This window comes from Phragmites australis, chromosome 19 (genome assembly GCF_958298935.1).
Source record: "Phragmites australis chromosome 19, lpPhrAust1.1, whole genome shotgun sequence".
NCBI lineage: Eukaryota > Viridiplantae > Streptophyta > Magnoliopsida > Poales > Poaceae > Phragmites > Phragmites australis.
Genome location: NC_084939.1, coordinates 413,823 through 430,720, shown reverse-complemented (window position 1 = coordinate 430,720; position 16,898 = coordinate 413,823). Strand labels below are relative to the sequence as shown.

Genomic DNA, 16,898 nt, shown 5'->3' with positions numbered 1-16,898 from the left:
ATCTTGTATTGCCATCAAACTTGTATCAATTTTTTTGGTTAAATGATTCTAGCTCAATAGTGTTATAGTTGATTTGACAAATGGGATGCTTCGGTATTGTCGTCCCAGAGTAGTAAAATGGCATCTTTGAGAAACAAAAATATAACAAAGAGTGAACTAGCTAAAGCGCAAGGCATGTTCTCAACTGCGTTATATATTTAGATGCTTGTAATTAAACTGACTGATCCAAACATTTTGTGGATCCTTTCTTATAAAGGAGACATGGCTTTCCTGGTTCCAAAAATAATGGGTCATCGTCGTAGACGGATTTTGGTACTAGTAGCAATGTCGCACAGAAGGTTTCTTATTTCCTGGAAGTACAATTATTTTTTTTGTTATTTTCCTATACTTATCTTTACTTATATAAAATACGAGTCGGTTACATATCCCTTCTTCCCTACTCCTCTCATATAATAAAAACTCCTAAAATTCAAATAATTTATCCACTTTTACCATCTACAATCATCCTCCAGTCTCCCCGACTCTTTACAGGCTACAGATACAGGACATGTTTTACTAGTAAAAATAAAATAAAGAAAATTAGAAGAAAAATTAGTGGGTAATTTTCTCATCCTTTTTCGGATCCCATCTGAAATCAAACTACGACATCGCTCCTAACGTATTCATTCGACATCGCTCCTATATCACATTCATATCTTTATAGTGAATTTGTGAATATTATCGCATCCAATATTTATATTTTTATTATAACGCATGAGCACTTAACTAATTACTCCTTATATATGACTTACTGAACAGTAACACGAGCGCTAGTATGACCATTACTTTTTTCCGTTCAAGTATTTATAGAAATGTATTTAAAGTAAGTACACAAAAACCTTTTATATACATCGTTTTCATGTTACGAACTTAAGTTTTTTTTAAATTAGTGGTCAAAGTGTTAAACGACTTTTTTTCCATTTGCAGACCCTTTTCTTTCTGTTAGAGAGCGCAAGCCCATGGGCTTTGCTAAACATATCCTCACGACGAACATATCCATAGCCAATTTCCAGGTGATTTGGGCTATGTCGCACATCATATTTGTGATCCAGTTTCTTGATGAGCTGGGCTTCAAAATGGATCATGGTCCAGATGGATGGCTGGATTTTTTATTTTCTTCTTGTTGTTTTTGGAAGAGTCAACGTGGTGGACTTTTGGGAGCTGGTGTAAAATATCACTATTAAAAAAGATATAAGAGTATCGGTTAAAAAACTAATATTGAAATCGTTTTTCAACCAGTACTCTTTACTCAACACTGATACTCGGCTAGTATCAGTGCCGGTTCATGGTCCCAACTGGCACTGAAAAGGTTCTCGAGCTAAAAAAATAAACAAGCTGGCTCAAAATAGTCGGCTCAGCTGTTGCTCTTGCCGCTGCCATTGTCGTTGTGCTCTTGCCACCGCCGTTGCCGTCGCATGCTCAAATCGACTCATCTTATCCATACAAACACATCTCACAATCAAATCGACTCATCTCAGACTCAAATTTTCTCATCTTATCCATAAGAACAAATCAACTCAAAAACACAACACAAGAACAAATCAATTTCATGTTATTTTGAACATTTCAGTACTCTATCTCCGACCTCTCCGGCAGCGAGTGGCCGGAGAGGTCGGTCCAGTACCTGCCGTGACCGAAGACGCTGAAGAAGGAGATGATGACGGTGGTGTAGTAGCCCGTGTCGCATGCCTGCCTGAGGGAGCCCTCAGCCCTGTTGCGGCCCCAGAAGACGGCCAACTGGCCGGTCGGCTTGGCCGTGGCGAGGAAGGAGAGGCCCAGGAAGAAGAGGGCTGCAGCAAGAGCTGGAAGGAGACGTGCAGATGACCGATGCGCCATGGTTTGCATGCCAAGTCCAAGTGAAGCGCTAGCTGGACGTACGAGATGTGCCGTGGCGTGGGGCGAGCTGAGGTACCTTATATAGAGACTTAGAGAGTGAGCATGCAAGTATATACTCCCCGTTTCAAGAATACAAGACAATACAAGACGTATTTTATTTAAAAAATCAATTTTTTATATTTTAACCATAATTAGTTAAATTATATGTATATTTAGTGTATACAAATATACAACTAGATTTATATTTCAAAACTCTTTCACAATGTAGTTATAAACTATATATTTTATAAGAAAATAATAATTAAAATATAACTTTGAAGACCGAGCCATCTGTTTTTAATAGAGGGAGTATGTTGGGTAGCTAGTACTGTACGTATTGAGTGCAACATGCAGCACCCAGTCAAATCATGGAGATAATTTGTTGACCAACTTGATCAACATGACCAGGTCGATCCAAGTCAAATCATGGAGATAATTTGTTTACCAACTTGATCGATCTTGTGTGCTAGCTGCGGATAAGCAAAGGGGTAGCACACAATAATTGATTGATATCGAATAAGGCGACCTTCATCGCTTTTGACTCGGAAGGTCGATGGATGGATGGTCCAAATAATCCATGTTGGATTCAGTGGCTCTGTCTCTCTTTACGCCCGTCTTATTCATCAACAAACCACGGACTGGTCGGTCCATGGTGAGTTGAAGATTTTGAGTTTGAGCTTTTCTGTTTAAAGGATTCCAGATTTGTTATTTTTTTCTGGAAAACTTTAAGAACAAACTTCATCTGATTCTTTTTGCAAAAAAAGTTTTGCTGAAAATTTTAACTGAAATTTGAGTTGAATTTTTTGTGTTTAAAAGAAGCCTTCAGACTTGCGTTTTTCTTTTGTGAAACATTGATTACAATATTTTCATCTGAAATTATTGTGTTCAGTTTTTTCTAATTAGAAGATGGAAGGAGGAATTGATCAGCCCCTATGTCCAGTCAACGTTGTGCGGGAAGTGCCGTACGTGTCCGAAAGTTTCTTTCCTGATGTATACAGGAGGGAGAGGGACAGCCATCGGACTTTCCTGATTAGCGCTTGTCTGAACGTGCGAGAGGGGTGTGCTGCAGCATGCATGCGGCGATTTAATAATCTTCATGGGTCGTTGGGTACGTGGTCTCGATCGGTGAGTTCGTGCAGTGCATCTGTGCATGCATGCATGGTCCTGGATCTCCAGAGTAAGGCACGCTGGTACCCTACCTACTCTCTACCTCTAGCTATAACCAAAATATATGCTTAACATTCTATTGGCCAAAGCTAGCTACAAGTAATGGAGAATCACTGGCCACAGCTAGCTCCATCTTTACCAACGCCGATCCTATTCGCAAAACACGTGCGAAAACATCCTGTTGGCCCAAACCATTATGTTCTACAGGCTACAGCAACCATATATGACATTGCTGCGCAGGAGATGGGCAAAGTCAAGTTTAGGCATGTAACCAGAGTTCAAATTCAGCTCGGTTCCCGGCAAGTATACAATAATGTTGTCTTATAGGACTACTATATCACTCCCGTACCATTGTATAAGTCGTCTTAGATTATATGTAACTCATAACATGCATTTGGTCCCTTTATAAATTATGGGCTTGTGGATTACTACGAGACAACTGATAAAACACAATCTATTGTAGGAATTATTCGTTAAGACTTGTAAAGATTGCGTGGCAATGCATAAGGCGGCCAGACGGCTCCATTGTCCTTACCCTCATGGTTATACGTAAAACCGTGTGGACTCTATACTCCTTTAGGAATCTGTTGTTGTCCTGCTCTTGGTTTGCTGCATGCGCGCGGCACACGAGAAAAGACTTGCTTTACGCCTTCATTTACCTTGATCAGTTTGATCCATCACCTAGTTAGTACAGCACGCACGTACATCGTCATCTCCTCTATATATAGACTTGCCCCGGTCGGCCTAAAACATCACAAATTCACAGTACACATCGATCATCATCCATCACTTCAATCGGTGTACTAAGAGTGTGTGATAGACATGGCGTTTAGAGGCCGTTCATGTGCCCTATCTCTTCTCTGCCTCGCCGTTGTCCTATCCTTCCTCGCTGGCCCGGCCATGGCCAAAAAGACTGGCCAGCTGACCGTCTTCTGGGGCCGGAACAAGAACGAGGGCTCCCTCCGTGAGGCCTGTGACACCGACCTCTACACCACGGTCATCATCTCCTTCTACAGCGTCTTCGGCCACGGCCGATACTGGGGCGACCTCTCCGGCCACCCGCTCTACGGCGTCGGCGACGACATCAAGCACTGCCAGTCCAAGAAAATCCTCGTGCTCCTCTCCATAGGCGGCGGCGGCTCCGACTACTCGCTCCCGTCCTTCCAGTCGGCGGACGACGTCGCCGACAACCTGTGGAACGCCCACCTCGGCGGGTTCAGCAGGGGCGTGTTCCGCCCGTTCGGCGACGCCGTGGTCGACGGCATCGACTTCTTCATCGACCGCGGCGCGCCGGACCACTACGATGAGCTCGCCTGGCGCCTCGCGTGGTACAGCCGCCATGGCGGCAAGAAGGCCGTGCGGCTGACGGCGACGCCAAGGTGCGTGTACCCGGACCAGCACGTGGAGAAGGCGCTGGCGACGGGGCTGTTCGAGCGCCTGCACGTCCGATTCTACGACGACGCCAGGTGCTCGTACAACCACGCTGGCCTGAGCGGAGTGATGAAGGAGTGGAGCAAGTGGACGGCGAGGTACCCGAGGAGCCAGGTGTACCTCGGCTTGGCGGCGGCGAACGTGCCCGGGAAGGACGACAACGTGTTCGTGAAGGCGCTCTACTACGACCTGCTGCCCAACGTGCAGAAAGCGGGCAACTACGGCGGCATCATGCTCTGGGACAGGTTCTACGACAAGCAGACCGGATACGGCGCCACCGTCAAATACTGGGCGTAATTCACATGTGTTTGTAATAGTGTCGTGTCTGCATGCATGCCCTAACACGCAAGTGATCTAAAAATAAGAAGTTGTGTAGGTGTGTCTGAGAATAAAATGAGATCCATAATGAGATCTCAAATTGGTTGTTAATTCGTGATTCAAATAATCCTATATCCTTGATTGCTGACTTCAGTCTATGGTCCGCAGAAAATCACGTTCATCAATAAAATCCGGCATCTAACCTGCATGCCTTATCATTGGATGAGTCTGATCATGCACCGTTATTCCTAACTGGAGAAGCTATGAAGCCTACCAGTACTCCCTTCCGTTTCGAGTCTTTCTGGACATCCATGCCCGGTTTCAGGGACACCATTCAAAATGCATGGTCGCAGCCAGTACTAGTTTCAGATGCCATTTTGCGATTTTATGTCAAGCTAATTAGAACGGCAAAGGCTATTAAAATCTGGAAAAGGCAAAATATAGGAGACATCAAGCGCCGTTTGGCAATAGCTCGTGAGGTGATCCTCTTGCTTGATGCGGCTCAAGAAGTAAGACCGTTGTCCTCTGAGGAAATTGACCTTAGGAAACACTTGAAAAACAGAGTGAAGGTGCTTGCGGTGCTGGAGCGGATGCGAGCTAGGCATCACTCACGATGTGTTCACATCAAAAAGACAGATGCTAGCACAAAGTCTTTTCACATCAAAGCAAATGGTGGGAAACGCAAAACATACATCCAAACGCTCCAAACCGCCGAAGGTACTATCTCTTCACATCAAAACAAGGAAGTTGTGGTGCATAAGTACTTTGTCGAGCATCTAGGCAAAAATGATCCGCGCCAACTCGCCATAAACGGAATAATCTAGGGTATCAACAGAGAGACCTTTCAAGCCTCGAAGCTCCTTTTGATGAGCAAGAATTGTGGGACACAATCAACTCCTTGCATCTAGAAAAGGCCCCGGGCCCTAACGGTTCCATTGGCTTGTTCTATAGAAAATGTTGGGAGATCATAAAGGAAGACCTAATGCAAGCAATTCAGACTTTCTATTGGATAGGATTGGATAAACTACATTTGATAAACACTGCTAACATAGTTCTTATTCCCAAAAAACTTGATGCCATGACAGTCGCTGACTTTCGTCCAATAAGTCTTATTAGCAGTCTTGTCAAAATCATCACTAAGACCCTTGCAAATAGGCTGGCATCTCATCTTGACGATCTTGTGCAGAGGGGACAAAGTGCTTTCATAAAGAAAAGGTCTATTCATAATAATTTCCTCTATGTGCAAAATGTGATCAGAGATCTGCACAAGCACAAGCATTCGACATTGTTTATCAAGCTAGACATTTCTAAAGCCTTCGATTCGTTAAGTTGGCCTTATTTACTTGATATGCTCCAACATCTCAGTTTTGGGCAAAAATGGAGAGATTGGATCTCTTTCCTCCTGGCCACCTCCTCCTCACAGGTTTTGTTAAACGAAACCCCGGGAAAACTGTTCAATCATGCTAGGGGATTAAGGCAGGGCGACCCGCTCTCTCCAATGCTTTTCATCCTTGCCATAGACCCACTTCAAAATATCATCTCCCATGACACACACCATAACATCTTAAAGCCCCTGTTGTCAAGATCAGCGAAGTTAAGATACTCCTTGTATGCAGACGTCGTAGCCATTTTTGCAAATCTGGATAGACAAGAGTTGAAAGTGCTTTAGCACACACTCCATACATTTGGGCAGTGCACGGGGTTGGTTACCAATCTTTCAAAAACTAAAGTGTACCCTATCAAGTGTCAAGATCTGCCGTTGCAGTCAATTCTTCAAAATTTTCCTAGTAAGATTGGAGCTTTTCCATGCTATTATTTAGGCTTACCACTCCATATAAGAAGACTGTGTAAGGTCGATGTGCAACCACTCATTGACAAGATTAGCAACAAGCTTCTAGGATGGCTGGGAAGGTTCTTCTCTCTTGCAGGCTGAGACACACTCATCAAGTCCGTTCTTTCATCTCAACCAATATATCACCTAACCATTTTGCCTTTACAAAAGTGGCTTCTAAAGAAGATCTACAGAATACGAAGGAGTTTTCTATGAAGAGGAGAAACCCCCGAAAACGTGAAAGGGGCACTGTCTCGTAACTTGAACGACAGTTGCCAAACCAAAAAGCCTAGGCGGTTTGGGTACTTTAAAGTTGGAAAAGTTTGCATAGGAACTGAGACTCCGATGGCTTTGGCTTGATTGGCAAGAACAAGAACGACCTTGGAAAGGAATGCCGGTGCCTTGTAATGAAAAAGACAAGGCACTCTTCTACGCATCGACCATAGTGTCAATTGGGAATGGAAAGAAGGCCGCTTTCTGACATTCTAGTTGGTTGAATGGAAAAGCCCCTCGTAACATTCCACCCCTCATTTTTGACAAATCCTTGAGAAAGAACTTCACTGTCAAAGTTGGCCTTACCCATGAGAGATGGCTGCATCATATTCAATTCTTGGAAAAAGATGACGAGCTTCAACAGCTAATTGTCTTATCGCGTCTAGTGCAAGACATTGCCCTGCAGGCCGACACTCGGGACTCTATCTCCTGGAAATGGATGGCAAATGAGCAATATACCACTAAAAGTGCATATGACATCCATTTTGTAGGATGCATTAAGAAATATAGCATGCAGAAGATTTGAAGAGATATAAAAGAGCAAAAAAGCAAAATGTTTTCTTGGATTATCTTGCAAAACAAAATCCTCACCGCTGACAATTTGGTGAATCGAAATTGGCCGCACAACCAAATCTTCCAATTATGTGATCAAGAGGATGAGACTGCCGTGCATTTGTGCAAAGTTTGTGTTTACACAAAGGAAGGTTGGATGCACATTTTGTCTTGGATACATTTTCAAAATTTGCCACTTTTCAATCATTACCGGACGCTAACATGATGGTGGAAAGCCGCAACAAAAGTGATTGACAAAGAACTTCGGTGTGATTTCAATGGAATTATGATTATCTTTTGATGGAATATTTGGAAAAAGAGGAATCGACGAATATTTCAACATAAAAAGAGGAAGCACTCAAAGTGGCCCACATCATCAAAGAGCACATCGACGATTTTTACTTAGCATTCTCCTCCATCTCTTAATTTTTTCCTGTTGTCTTTCCCAGAGTTTCCCCCATCCCTGTTGTTTTGTTGTCGCATGTCTTTATTTGGGGGAGTTTTTAGTTATTGTTTTGGCCACCCCGTTTTCGTTTCCTGGTAGATGTTAGCACCGGTTCATGGCCTTTTTTTTTTCTCTTTTTGTTCTCTGGACTATACTCTCTCTTTCTTTTAGTTTTTTTGCTCAAGTTTACAACTAGTCTAATAAAACAGCAGATCTCCTGCCGTCTTTCTAAAAAAATAATCCTATATCCTATCTTATATATAAGAACAACAGCCGGTGTCAAAGGCACCACAAAAATCCTAAAATCAAGAAAATGTAAAGAAAAAAGGAAACCCCTCTAAGGGAAAAGCAAAACATCCGACCATTGATTTGTTAACCCTAATCATTGTTAACAATATCAACTATGCGGGCGCGTGCAAGTGTCAAACGAAGGTGAAGGCCGTGGGACTCGAGGTGAATCCAGTTGACCTGATGACGACAGTGGGCGATGCGACTCGCTGCGGAATTAAGATGATGGACTAAGAATTGTCAAACATGGAAGCACCTAGATATATAATTAATCCACGCAGATGCCGTTCCATCATCTATCCATGCAGCAAAGCAGGCCATCCGCTGCTCTCCTGCGATTCATCCACAGGTAGATGCTGGGAAATTAGACAAAGGAAAAAGATACTTTACGATTGGTTTGTGCAGAAAAAGAGGTTCTTTATTTGCCTTTTCACCCTCTGCAGCTCTATGGCACAAAATTTGTCTCTCTGTTTCCACTATGTTGTAAAAGCTATAATGAGCTGAACAAGAACGTAGAGAATCAATAATTTAAGAGTGGAAAACAGAGAGAGAAAATTAGTCCGTGAATTCCTTCTCATTTTATTGATGAAAAAATGTAATAGAAATTGAATAAAACTTCATATCCAAATTTTATCAGGCTCATCAGATCTGGCACATGAACTTCACACACACACACACACACAAAATGAATCCCACCATACCAAATGGGAGAGGAAGTGACACTATTACAGAAAGAATCATCTTTGTCCCTCTTTCACTCTAGATTACAATGCTAAGAGTTATCACTGCGGATTCATAAGCTCACCGACAAATCAATAATTGAGCTAATACGAACCTACAGCCGATTTGTATTTCAAATTGGCAGTGATAATCATTCTATAAATCCCAAGCCTGTCCCCCTCACTCCACTCCACATCTCACTTCACTCTCTAGAAAATCGATCCCGATGGGTAGTGACGGTCGAAGTGGGGTGATAGTCACTGTCGCTACTTCGATCATCACTACCTCTCGGGCCCATCTTCCCCGTCTCTCCATCTCCCGAGCCATCACCAACCTCGTGGTCATGCCACCTTGTCTCCCCGTCTCCTGAGCCCATCGCCTTGTCTCCCTATTTCCCAAGCTATTGCCAACCTTATGGCCGCACCGCCCTATCTCCCCATTGCCCGAGCCGTCGTCGACGTTGTGGCCACCCCGCCCTGTCTCTCTGTCTCCCGAGCCCATCGCCCCATCTCCCGAGCCGGTCACCCCATATCTACAGCCAAATGCTCCATCTTCCGAGCCCGTCGCCCCATCTCCCCATCTCCTGAGCTAGTCGTCCTGTCTCCCCATCTCTCGAGCCATCGCCGACCATGGCCACGCCATCCTATCTCCCCATCTCTATCTCCCCAACTAAACGAGTGGCAAGTTGAGTGTTCAAGAATGTGGCAATAATATGATCTAAACGAGTGGAAAAAAATACAATCACTTCAAGATGATTGTGTTTTCAAATTAGGATCAAGCTTTAGTATGGGGATCAGTGTGCCTTATGGTGCAAAATTGCTCTACCAGGAGCTAGGAGCTCTGAGCAATTTTGCACCATAGAGCACATTGATCTAATGCTGATTGAGTTTTTGCCACGATTTTAGATTTAAAGTACTCTACTGGAATATTTTGTCATTTATTTAGATATAAAATACTCTACCACGAATATTTTAACATGAGATCAAACTTTAAACAAATCCCCGTGTTGAAGAGTTCCTAGTAGAGTATTTTTACACATGTGGATAAATTATCACTACCGATTCAATGCATGAACCGGCAGTAATAGTTGTGTCATCATTGCCAGTTTTGGAGCCAACAATGATAATCGTGGATTATTACTACCACTAATTCATTATCGGTTCTAAAACCGGCAATATTACGTAGTAGTGGAAAGCACCGACACCACCTTGAGTTTCATCAGTGGCAGTTACCCTTTCCTTTGTAATTTTATACCATGTATTTCTTATGAAAACTCAATCATGTCCACACAAGAGAACCAAGCCTTGGTTTGGATGGTTAGTAAAGGTGGTTTTACTCCTACACACCAAGGATCGATCAAACTCTATGTTTACCTTTTGTGTGTCTCATCAAAGTGGAATTTTGTTTTAGTGGTAGACGACGTATCCATCGACGTGTGGTGACTTTATCAATCTTCAAGCTATGCATCTCTAGTCTTCAGTAGGTGTTGTACGAGTATGTGCGTGCATCTACGAGTCGTACGGGTGTTTAAAAAAAAAAAATCTCCACACAAATACCGTGGGCATGAAAAGCGGCTTTGATTTTGTTTTGTTTTTGTTTTGTTTTTTTAAGATGAAACGGTTGCAAATGTGTTTTTTTTGCGAGCAAGAAAATATTTTATTTTAAACTAGTTTACTATCATATATATGTTATCTGCAGCACTGCTACATTGTGCCTGTGAGAGGACAAAGTAAGATTGACGGGATCGTAGCGAAACTTCAATGGTGGGTTCATTGCTAATTCGTGTGGCTTCAGTGTTCACCTGTTTTGGATCTGATCTTCGTATGCATGGCTGCATGGTTACGCCACCATACGTGTGGACTGTGTCACGGGACGGTATTTTCTTGATGCTTGTTCATGAGGCTTGATATATCCTTCATGGCGTTTCGTTCTCTGCATCCATGCAGCTGCGCGCGGCACACAAGAAAAGACTGTTGCTAGGTCTAGAAGCTAGATTAGTTTATGCCTTTACCTCTCGATCCATCAACAACTTCTCGCTGCATGCACGTAAGTCCTCTCGTCTATATATAGAGTTGCCCTGGCCTTGCCATCCTTCGCAACATCATCGATCCATCACTGCAATTGCAAACACTACTACTGGTTTGCATCTGCATCACACACAGGCAAGTGTAGTCCTGAGTTCTGACTGATCATTCAGTGTAGTAAGGGTCAGATGGACATGGCGTTCCGACGCCGTTCATCTGCCATCGCTCTTCTCTTCTTGGCCCTCGTCCTCTCCTTCCTCGCCGGTCCAGCCACGGCCAGGAAGACCGGCCAGCTCACCGTCTTCTGGGGCCGGAACAAGTACGAGGGTTCCCTCCGTGAGGCCTGCGACACCGGCCTCTACACCACCGTCATCATGTCCTTCTTCAACGTGTTCGGCCACGGCAGGTACTGGACCGACCTCTCCGGCCACCCGGTGCCCGGCGTCGGTAACGACATCAAGCACTGCCAGTCCAGGCACATCACTGTGCTCCTCTCCATTGGTGGAGGCGGCGACGGCTACTCCCTCCCATCCTCCAGGTCCGCAGCGGACGTCGCCGACCACCTGTGGAACGTCTACCTCGGTGGAAGACGTAACGGCGTGTTCCGACCGTTCGGCGACGCCGTGGTCGACGGCATCGACTTCTTTATCGACCGCGGAGCGCCGGACCACTACGACGAGCTGGCCCGGAACCTCAACAGGTACAGCGGCCGTGGCAAGAAGGTGCACCTCACGGCGACGCCACGATGCGCGTTCCCGGATTGGCACGTGGAGAGGGCGCTGGCAACGGGGCTGTTCGAGCGCCTGCACGTTCGGTTCTACGACGACGCGAGATGCTCGTACAACCGCGCCGGCCTGCGCGGGGTGATAGAGGAGTGGAGCAAGTGGACGGCGAGGTACCCGAGGAGCCAGGTGTACCTCGGCTTGGCGGCGGCGAACGTGCCCGGGAAGTACGGCGACAAGGTGTCCCTGGAGGCGCTCTACTATGACCTGCTGCCCAACGTGCAGAAAGCGGGCAACTACGGCGGCATCATGCTCTGGGACAGGTTCTACGACAAGCAGACCAGATACGGCGCCGCCGTCAAATACTGGGCTTAACATATATGATCGCTTGAGCTTCCTAGCTCAATTGAGGACCGGTAGTTATCATATGTATCAGTAATTCAGTATTAGCTACGTGTGCTTGTATGTGTGCTTGTGCAAGAATGCTACTTCATCATATGTGTGTACCAATAAAAGGAGATCCATACTGAGATTTCCAGTTGCATGTTTATTAATTCGTAGTCAAATAAATTCGTGAATACATGCATGCCTGATTTCACTTTTAATTTCTCTCTTTTTTTGGACCATAGGGCAAGTCCTCACTGAGTAAATTGTCTACAACAGAAGAAAGAACAAAAAAACTGGCGAAATTAAGAAATAGACTCTAGCCATTATTTGATTTCGGGGAAGTATCCAGCTTTTGCTCTGTGGATAATCATGACGAATAAGTGGATAAACCTTGATCTGCAGGGTCTCCATTGGACTGCTTGATTAAAATTCCAGCCATTTCTCACCGTCAAATGCTCCGACACATGAAGAAGATTATTTCGATGAAGAAAGGCACTGCTGAGTAGCTAGAGGATGGAGATGATGGGGGTATTTGCAAACCAATTGTGGTGCATATAGGGGCAGACTCAGCCTAAAAATCGAGCGAGGGTCTGCTAACTATAGTAGTAATACTAGAGCTACAATAAAAAACATCTATAATCTACTAAATCAATAAAACTAAGTGGGGGCTCCTATAGAGCTAGGTCTTGCCCCCGTACAACATGTTTTGGCAAATCTGCAGTGCAAGAAAAAAGTGAACGAGAGCATCTTCCTCCCGTAGCATCAACCTGCTTTTTTAATTTCTCTCTCTGCAGTTTTTTTTTTTTTTTGCGAATTTTGTAGGATGCTGCCGAGATCTATTTCCTGTAGTCTTCGTGATTCTTTTTAGATGTTTTGGTGCATGGTAGGTGAAATTTTGTTCATCTTTCGCCGTGGAACCGATATTGTGTATATGTTGCTGCAGCCACTAAAACACGTACGGATCAATCTGGCCAGCAGTTATATGTGCCCTTGTGTTCAGACAAGATACCAAGAGCAAACAAGGCAATTTATACAGATCGTTGACCGCACAAAAGTCTACTCATCGGCGTTGACCGGATCGGTCCAGTTGGTGTCCTTGACCGAAAACAAGTGTGAACATGACCAGATCCACTATGCTTAGGGCTACCCCCTCCACTGTGCTTCAAAAGCAGAATTGCTCGTAGTTTAAGCACAAAACAGGGGATCCAAGAGCGAACGAGTCAAGTCAAATAAGATCAGAGTCAACACAGAGCAAATTCAACAATTTTTTAATTATTCGACCACACCAAGCTTATTAGCTAGCTGTATGTGATTGGCACAAACAATTTCTTTTTGAGGGATGACACAAACAGCTTTGAACAGACATTCACACATGCAGACAGTGGCAAGTGACTCGTATGCAGCAGACCACTCCGTAGCCACATGGATCATGGATGTGGGTCGTCAAACTGGATCGATCAGACCATGAGCTTGATGCGCAGGCCATAGCGATCCCTCTTGTCGTAGTAGCGGTTCCACAGCATGACGCCGCCGTAGTTGGCCGTGTCCTGCACCAGCGGCAGCGCGTCGAAGAAGAGCGTCCTCGGGTCCACCCAACCGTCGCTCGCCGCGTCCCGCGCCGCCGGCAGCCCGACGTACACCTTCGCCTGAGGGTACCGCTCCGTCCACCCGAGCCACGACCCGTAGAACGGCCGCTTCTCCGCCGCGTTGAAGGAGCACATGGTGTCGTTGTAGAACCGCACGTGGATGCGCCTGAACAGCCCCGTCGCCAGCGCCGCGTCGACGCCGCTCGTGCCCTGCCCGCCGTCCATGCACCGCGGCGTCGCCGTCAGGAGCACCGCCTTCTTGCCACGGTGTCTGTACCCCGCGAGGCGCCGGGCCAGCTCGTCGTAGTGCTCCGACCCGCCGTGGTCGATGTAGAAATCGACGCCGTCGAGCACGGCGTCGCCGAATGGACGGAACACGCCGTGACGTCCTCCGCCGAGGTAGGCGTGCCACAGGTGGTCAGCAACGTCCCTGGCCGACCTGGCGGTCGGGAGGGAGTACCGGTCGCCGTCGCCGCCGACGGAGAGGAGCACGGTGACGTTCTTGGCCTGTTGGCAGTGCTTGACGTCGCCGCCGACGGCGGACACGTTGTGGCCGGAGAGGTCGATCCAGTACCTGCCGTGTCCAAAGACATTGAAGAAGGAAATGAGCACCGTGGTGTAGGTGTCGGCGTCACAGGCCTCCCTAAGTGAGCCCTCGTCCTTGTTGCGGCCCCAGAAGACGGTGAGCTGCTCTGTCTTGCCGGCGACCGCCGGGCTGGCGAGCAACAGTACTAGGAAGGGAAGTATCGGCAGGAGAGATGAACGGCGCCGGAACGTTGCCATCTCGTCTCCAATCCCTCTTGTGATCTGGAGCACTTCTTGTAAAGAATACTTAAGTTACGAGCAGACGACATGGCAAGGCAACCAGCGTCCTTCTTTGATCTGTTGGCCCCTCGATCTGGCAATAGACATGTCTTTTCTTGTGTGCGCCGGGATATGGTTCAACTTGTGTGCGATCGATCGAGATTCTTGTTTGGGATCATGTAATATATATTACATAGTAGCTAGCATATCACATTGTTTTCAAAGTAAGCATAAGTAGGACGTATAAATGAAACAGTTGCATATTTCTTCCTACTTAAAAAAGCCATAAGGCATGTTCGTCTGCCAGTACTCTGCCGATTCCTCTGCCCATCGCCTGCTCCTTCGTCCGCCCGATTGCCCACATTGTTCCGTGTCTCGTGTCTTCCTCAACCCGCTGGTCCATATCGTTCCACGTCCCGCGTTCTAGCGCTTGAACGTTCGCATCGCTCGCCTATCTGCCGCCGCATCCTTAGACCATCCCTAACCATTTCCCCTTCATTTTGTTTCTTTCCTGATTCCTTTTTTCGTTCCCATTTTTTTATTTTTCTTTATCTCTAACATCTTCTCTTCGAAGGGATTCGTAAAGGGAAAGGAGAGATAATCTCGTCTGGAGGGAATGACTTTGAGAATCTCTTCATGAAGGGAACTGTGAAAGAAAACCGCTAGAGCGCTGAAGGGAACGAAAATCCCGTTACGAAGGGATTCTAGGTTGCGAAGGGAATTCGTTGGGCATGGTATTACGTTCTTCCTCCCCACGCGTCGCATCGGCGTCCTCAACCAAATCCCCAACCTTAGCCCCTCGTCAATCACCACATCTCAGTGCTCCAGCGCCATCCCATCCCGCTAGTGCTGCCCCATCCCACCGGCGCTGCTCCCTCGTCAATCTCCTCTCCTACCACCACCTCCTCCACAGCTGTCGCCCAATCCCGCCCGCTTCCCCTCTTCACGCTCCCCTACCTCCTCTGCTTCTTTGTAGCCCTCCTCTTCGCCACCCTCTTCATCCCCTTGGGCCCCCCGTGTGCACCCCCGCATCCCCTTGGCGCGCCTACACGCTCCAAGAGGCCGTGGCTTTTGCCGCCGCGGCTAGCAAAGGCATTGTCCTCCTCACGGCTGTCTTCAGGGTCCTTCTCCAACTGCCTCTCTCTCTGTCCCCATCAGCTCTCCTTGCCGCTGCACTCTGGATCTACCGGCCGCTACTATGGTAGATCTCCTCAACGCGGCCCTGGAGGGGACCACTATCACCTTTGACTTCCTCCAGCAACCACTTGTGCTCCTCGTGCCAACACCTGAAGGCGGTGTCCTTGCTCAGCGCGACACCAATTGTGCGCCTACCCTTGGGGTGGGGTGCATTGATTTGAAGATAGAGTCTTATCTTCGCAAGAAAGATTTGGCAAGTTACTCCCGGGAGGTAGGAGCGGCTAGGCCAGTGCTGCTACACGAGGGGCACACGCGCTAGAGGCAATATTCCTACGAGATGCAGTTGTTGGAGGTAAAAAAAAAAAGAGCAAGGAGGTGGCTCATGTCGAGGCCGACCACACTGCCAGCGAGGCCTGCCAGCGGCCATAGACATGTCAATGATCGCCGCGCGCCTTGGCCTCTTCTGGTCCTGCTCTGTCAACCACAAGGCTGCCAAGCTCTGTCGCCTCTGTGATGTCATCTTCGACTCCTCTGTGTGAGAGGAATAGAATTGGTGGAATTATGTATATTGCATTGAGCCTCTCGGACGGTATAAATAGAGTACAGAGACTTGAAGGGCAAGATATCTCCCCGATACATATGGCAGTACGAGGTTACAAATTCTAACTACCAAATATACTCTAACATCCCCCCGCAGTCATAGTGGGAGAATCGCAGACGGTCAGACTGGAGAAGAAGCCGAAGATAGTATGCCAACGGACTAACATCCCCCCGCAGTCGTAATGCCAAAGGTAGTATGCCGTCTCTGACCCATCACTAATGATAACAGTGACAGGCACTTTATAGATTGTTACTAATGATAAAATTATTAGTGACGGTTGTAATTACACCTCGTCACTGATGTGTTGCAGCCCACCTTTTACTTTTGGGCCCAACAGGCCCAACACCACCAAACCCTAACTGTATAGAAATCAGACCGACGTCGATACCCAACAGGTCATGCATGCCTCGACTTCCTTCGTCCCCATCCCCTCCATGCCTTCGCCGCCACCGAGCCCCTTCAAGCCACCGCCGAGCCCCTCCAAGCCGCTGTCAAGCTCCTCCGTACCGCTACTACCACCGAGCCCCTTCAAGCCACCGCCGATCCCCTCCACGCCACCACCACCGCCGAGCCCCTTGATGATGCTCAATCCAGCTGCCGAGGCCACGTCTTGGCACTCCGCGTGACCCTCCGCCACGAGGCGCTACCGCGGGTCATGCACACGTTCTCAGTGCTCGAGGCTCTTGACCTATCCGCGT

At 46.9% G+C, this 16,898-nt stretch overlaps 3 protein-coding genes across 3 annotated transcripts; 2 read left to right on the top strand and 1 right to left on the bottom strand.

The window, feature by feature from the left end:
- Positions 1-3,858: 3,858 nt before the first annotated feature.
- Positions 3,859-4,879, top strand: LOC133900774 (xylanase inhibitor protein 1-like). Its single transcript, XM_062342008.1, has one exon. It carries the CDS (start codon positions 3,904-3,906, stop codon positions 4,807-4,809), a length of 906 nt encoding a protein of 301 aa, XP_062197992.1. The 5' UTR covers positions 3,859-3,903; the 3' UTR covers positions 4,810-4,879.
- Positions 4,880-11,151: 6,272 nt separating this feature from the next.
- Positions 11,152-12,060, top strand: LOC133900822 (xylanase inhibitor protein 1-like). The gene has a single exon (XM_062342074.1). The coding sequence runs from the start codon at positions 11,152-11,154 to the stop codon at positions 12,058-12,060; it is 909 nt and encodes a 302-aa protein (XP_062198058.1).
- A 1,453-nt stretch (positions 12,061-13,513) lies between these two features.
- LOC133900889 (xylanase inhibitor protein 1-like) lies at positions 13,514-14,441 on the bottom strand. The gene has a single exon (XM_062342161.1). It carries the CDS (start codon positions 14,439-14,441, stop codon positions 13,530-13,532), a length of 912 nt encoding a protein of 303 aa, XP_062198145.1. The 3' UTR covers positions 13,514-13,529.
- Between the last annotated feature and the right edge of the window lie 2,457 nt (positions 14,442-16,898).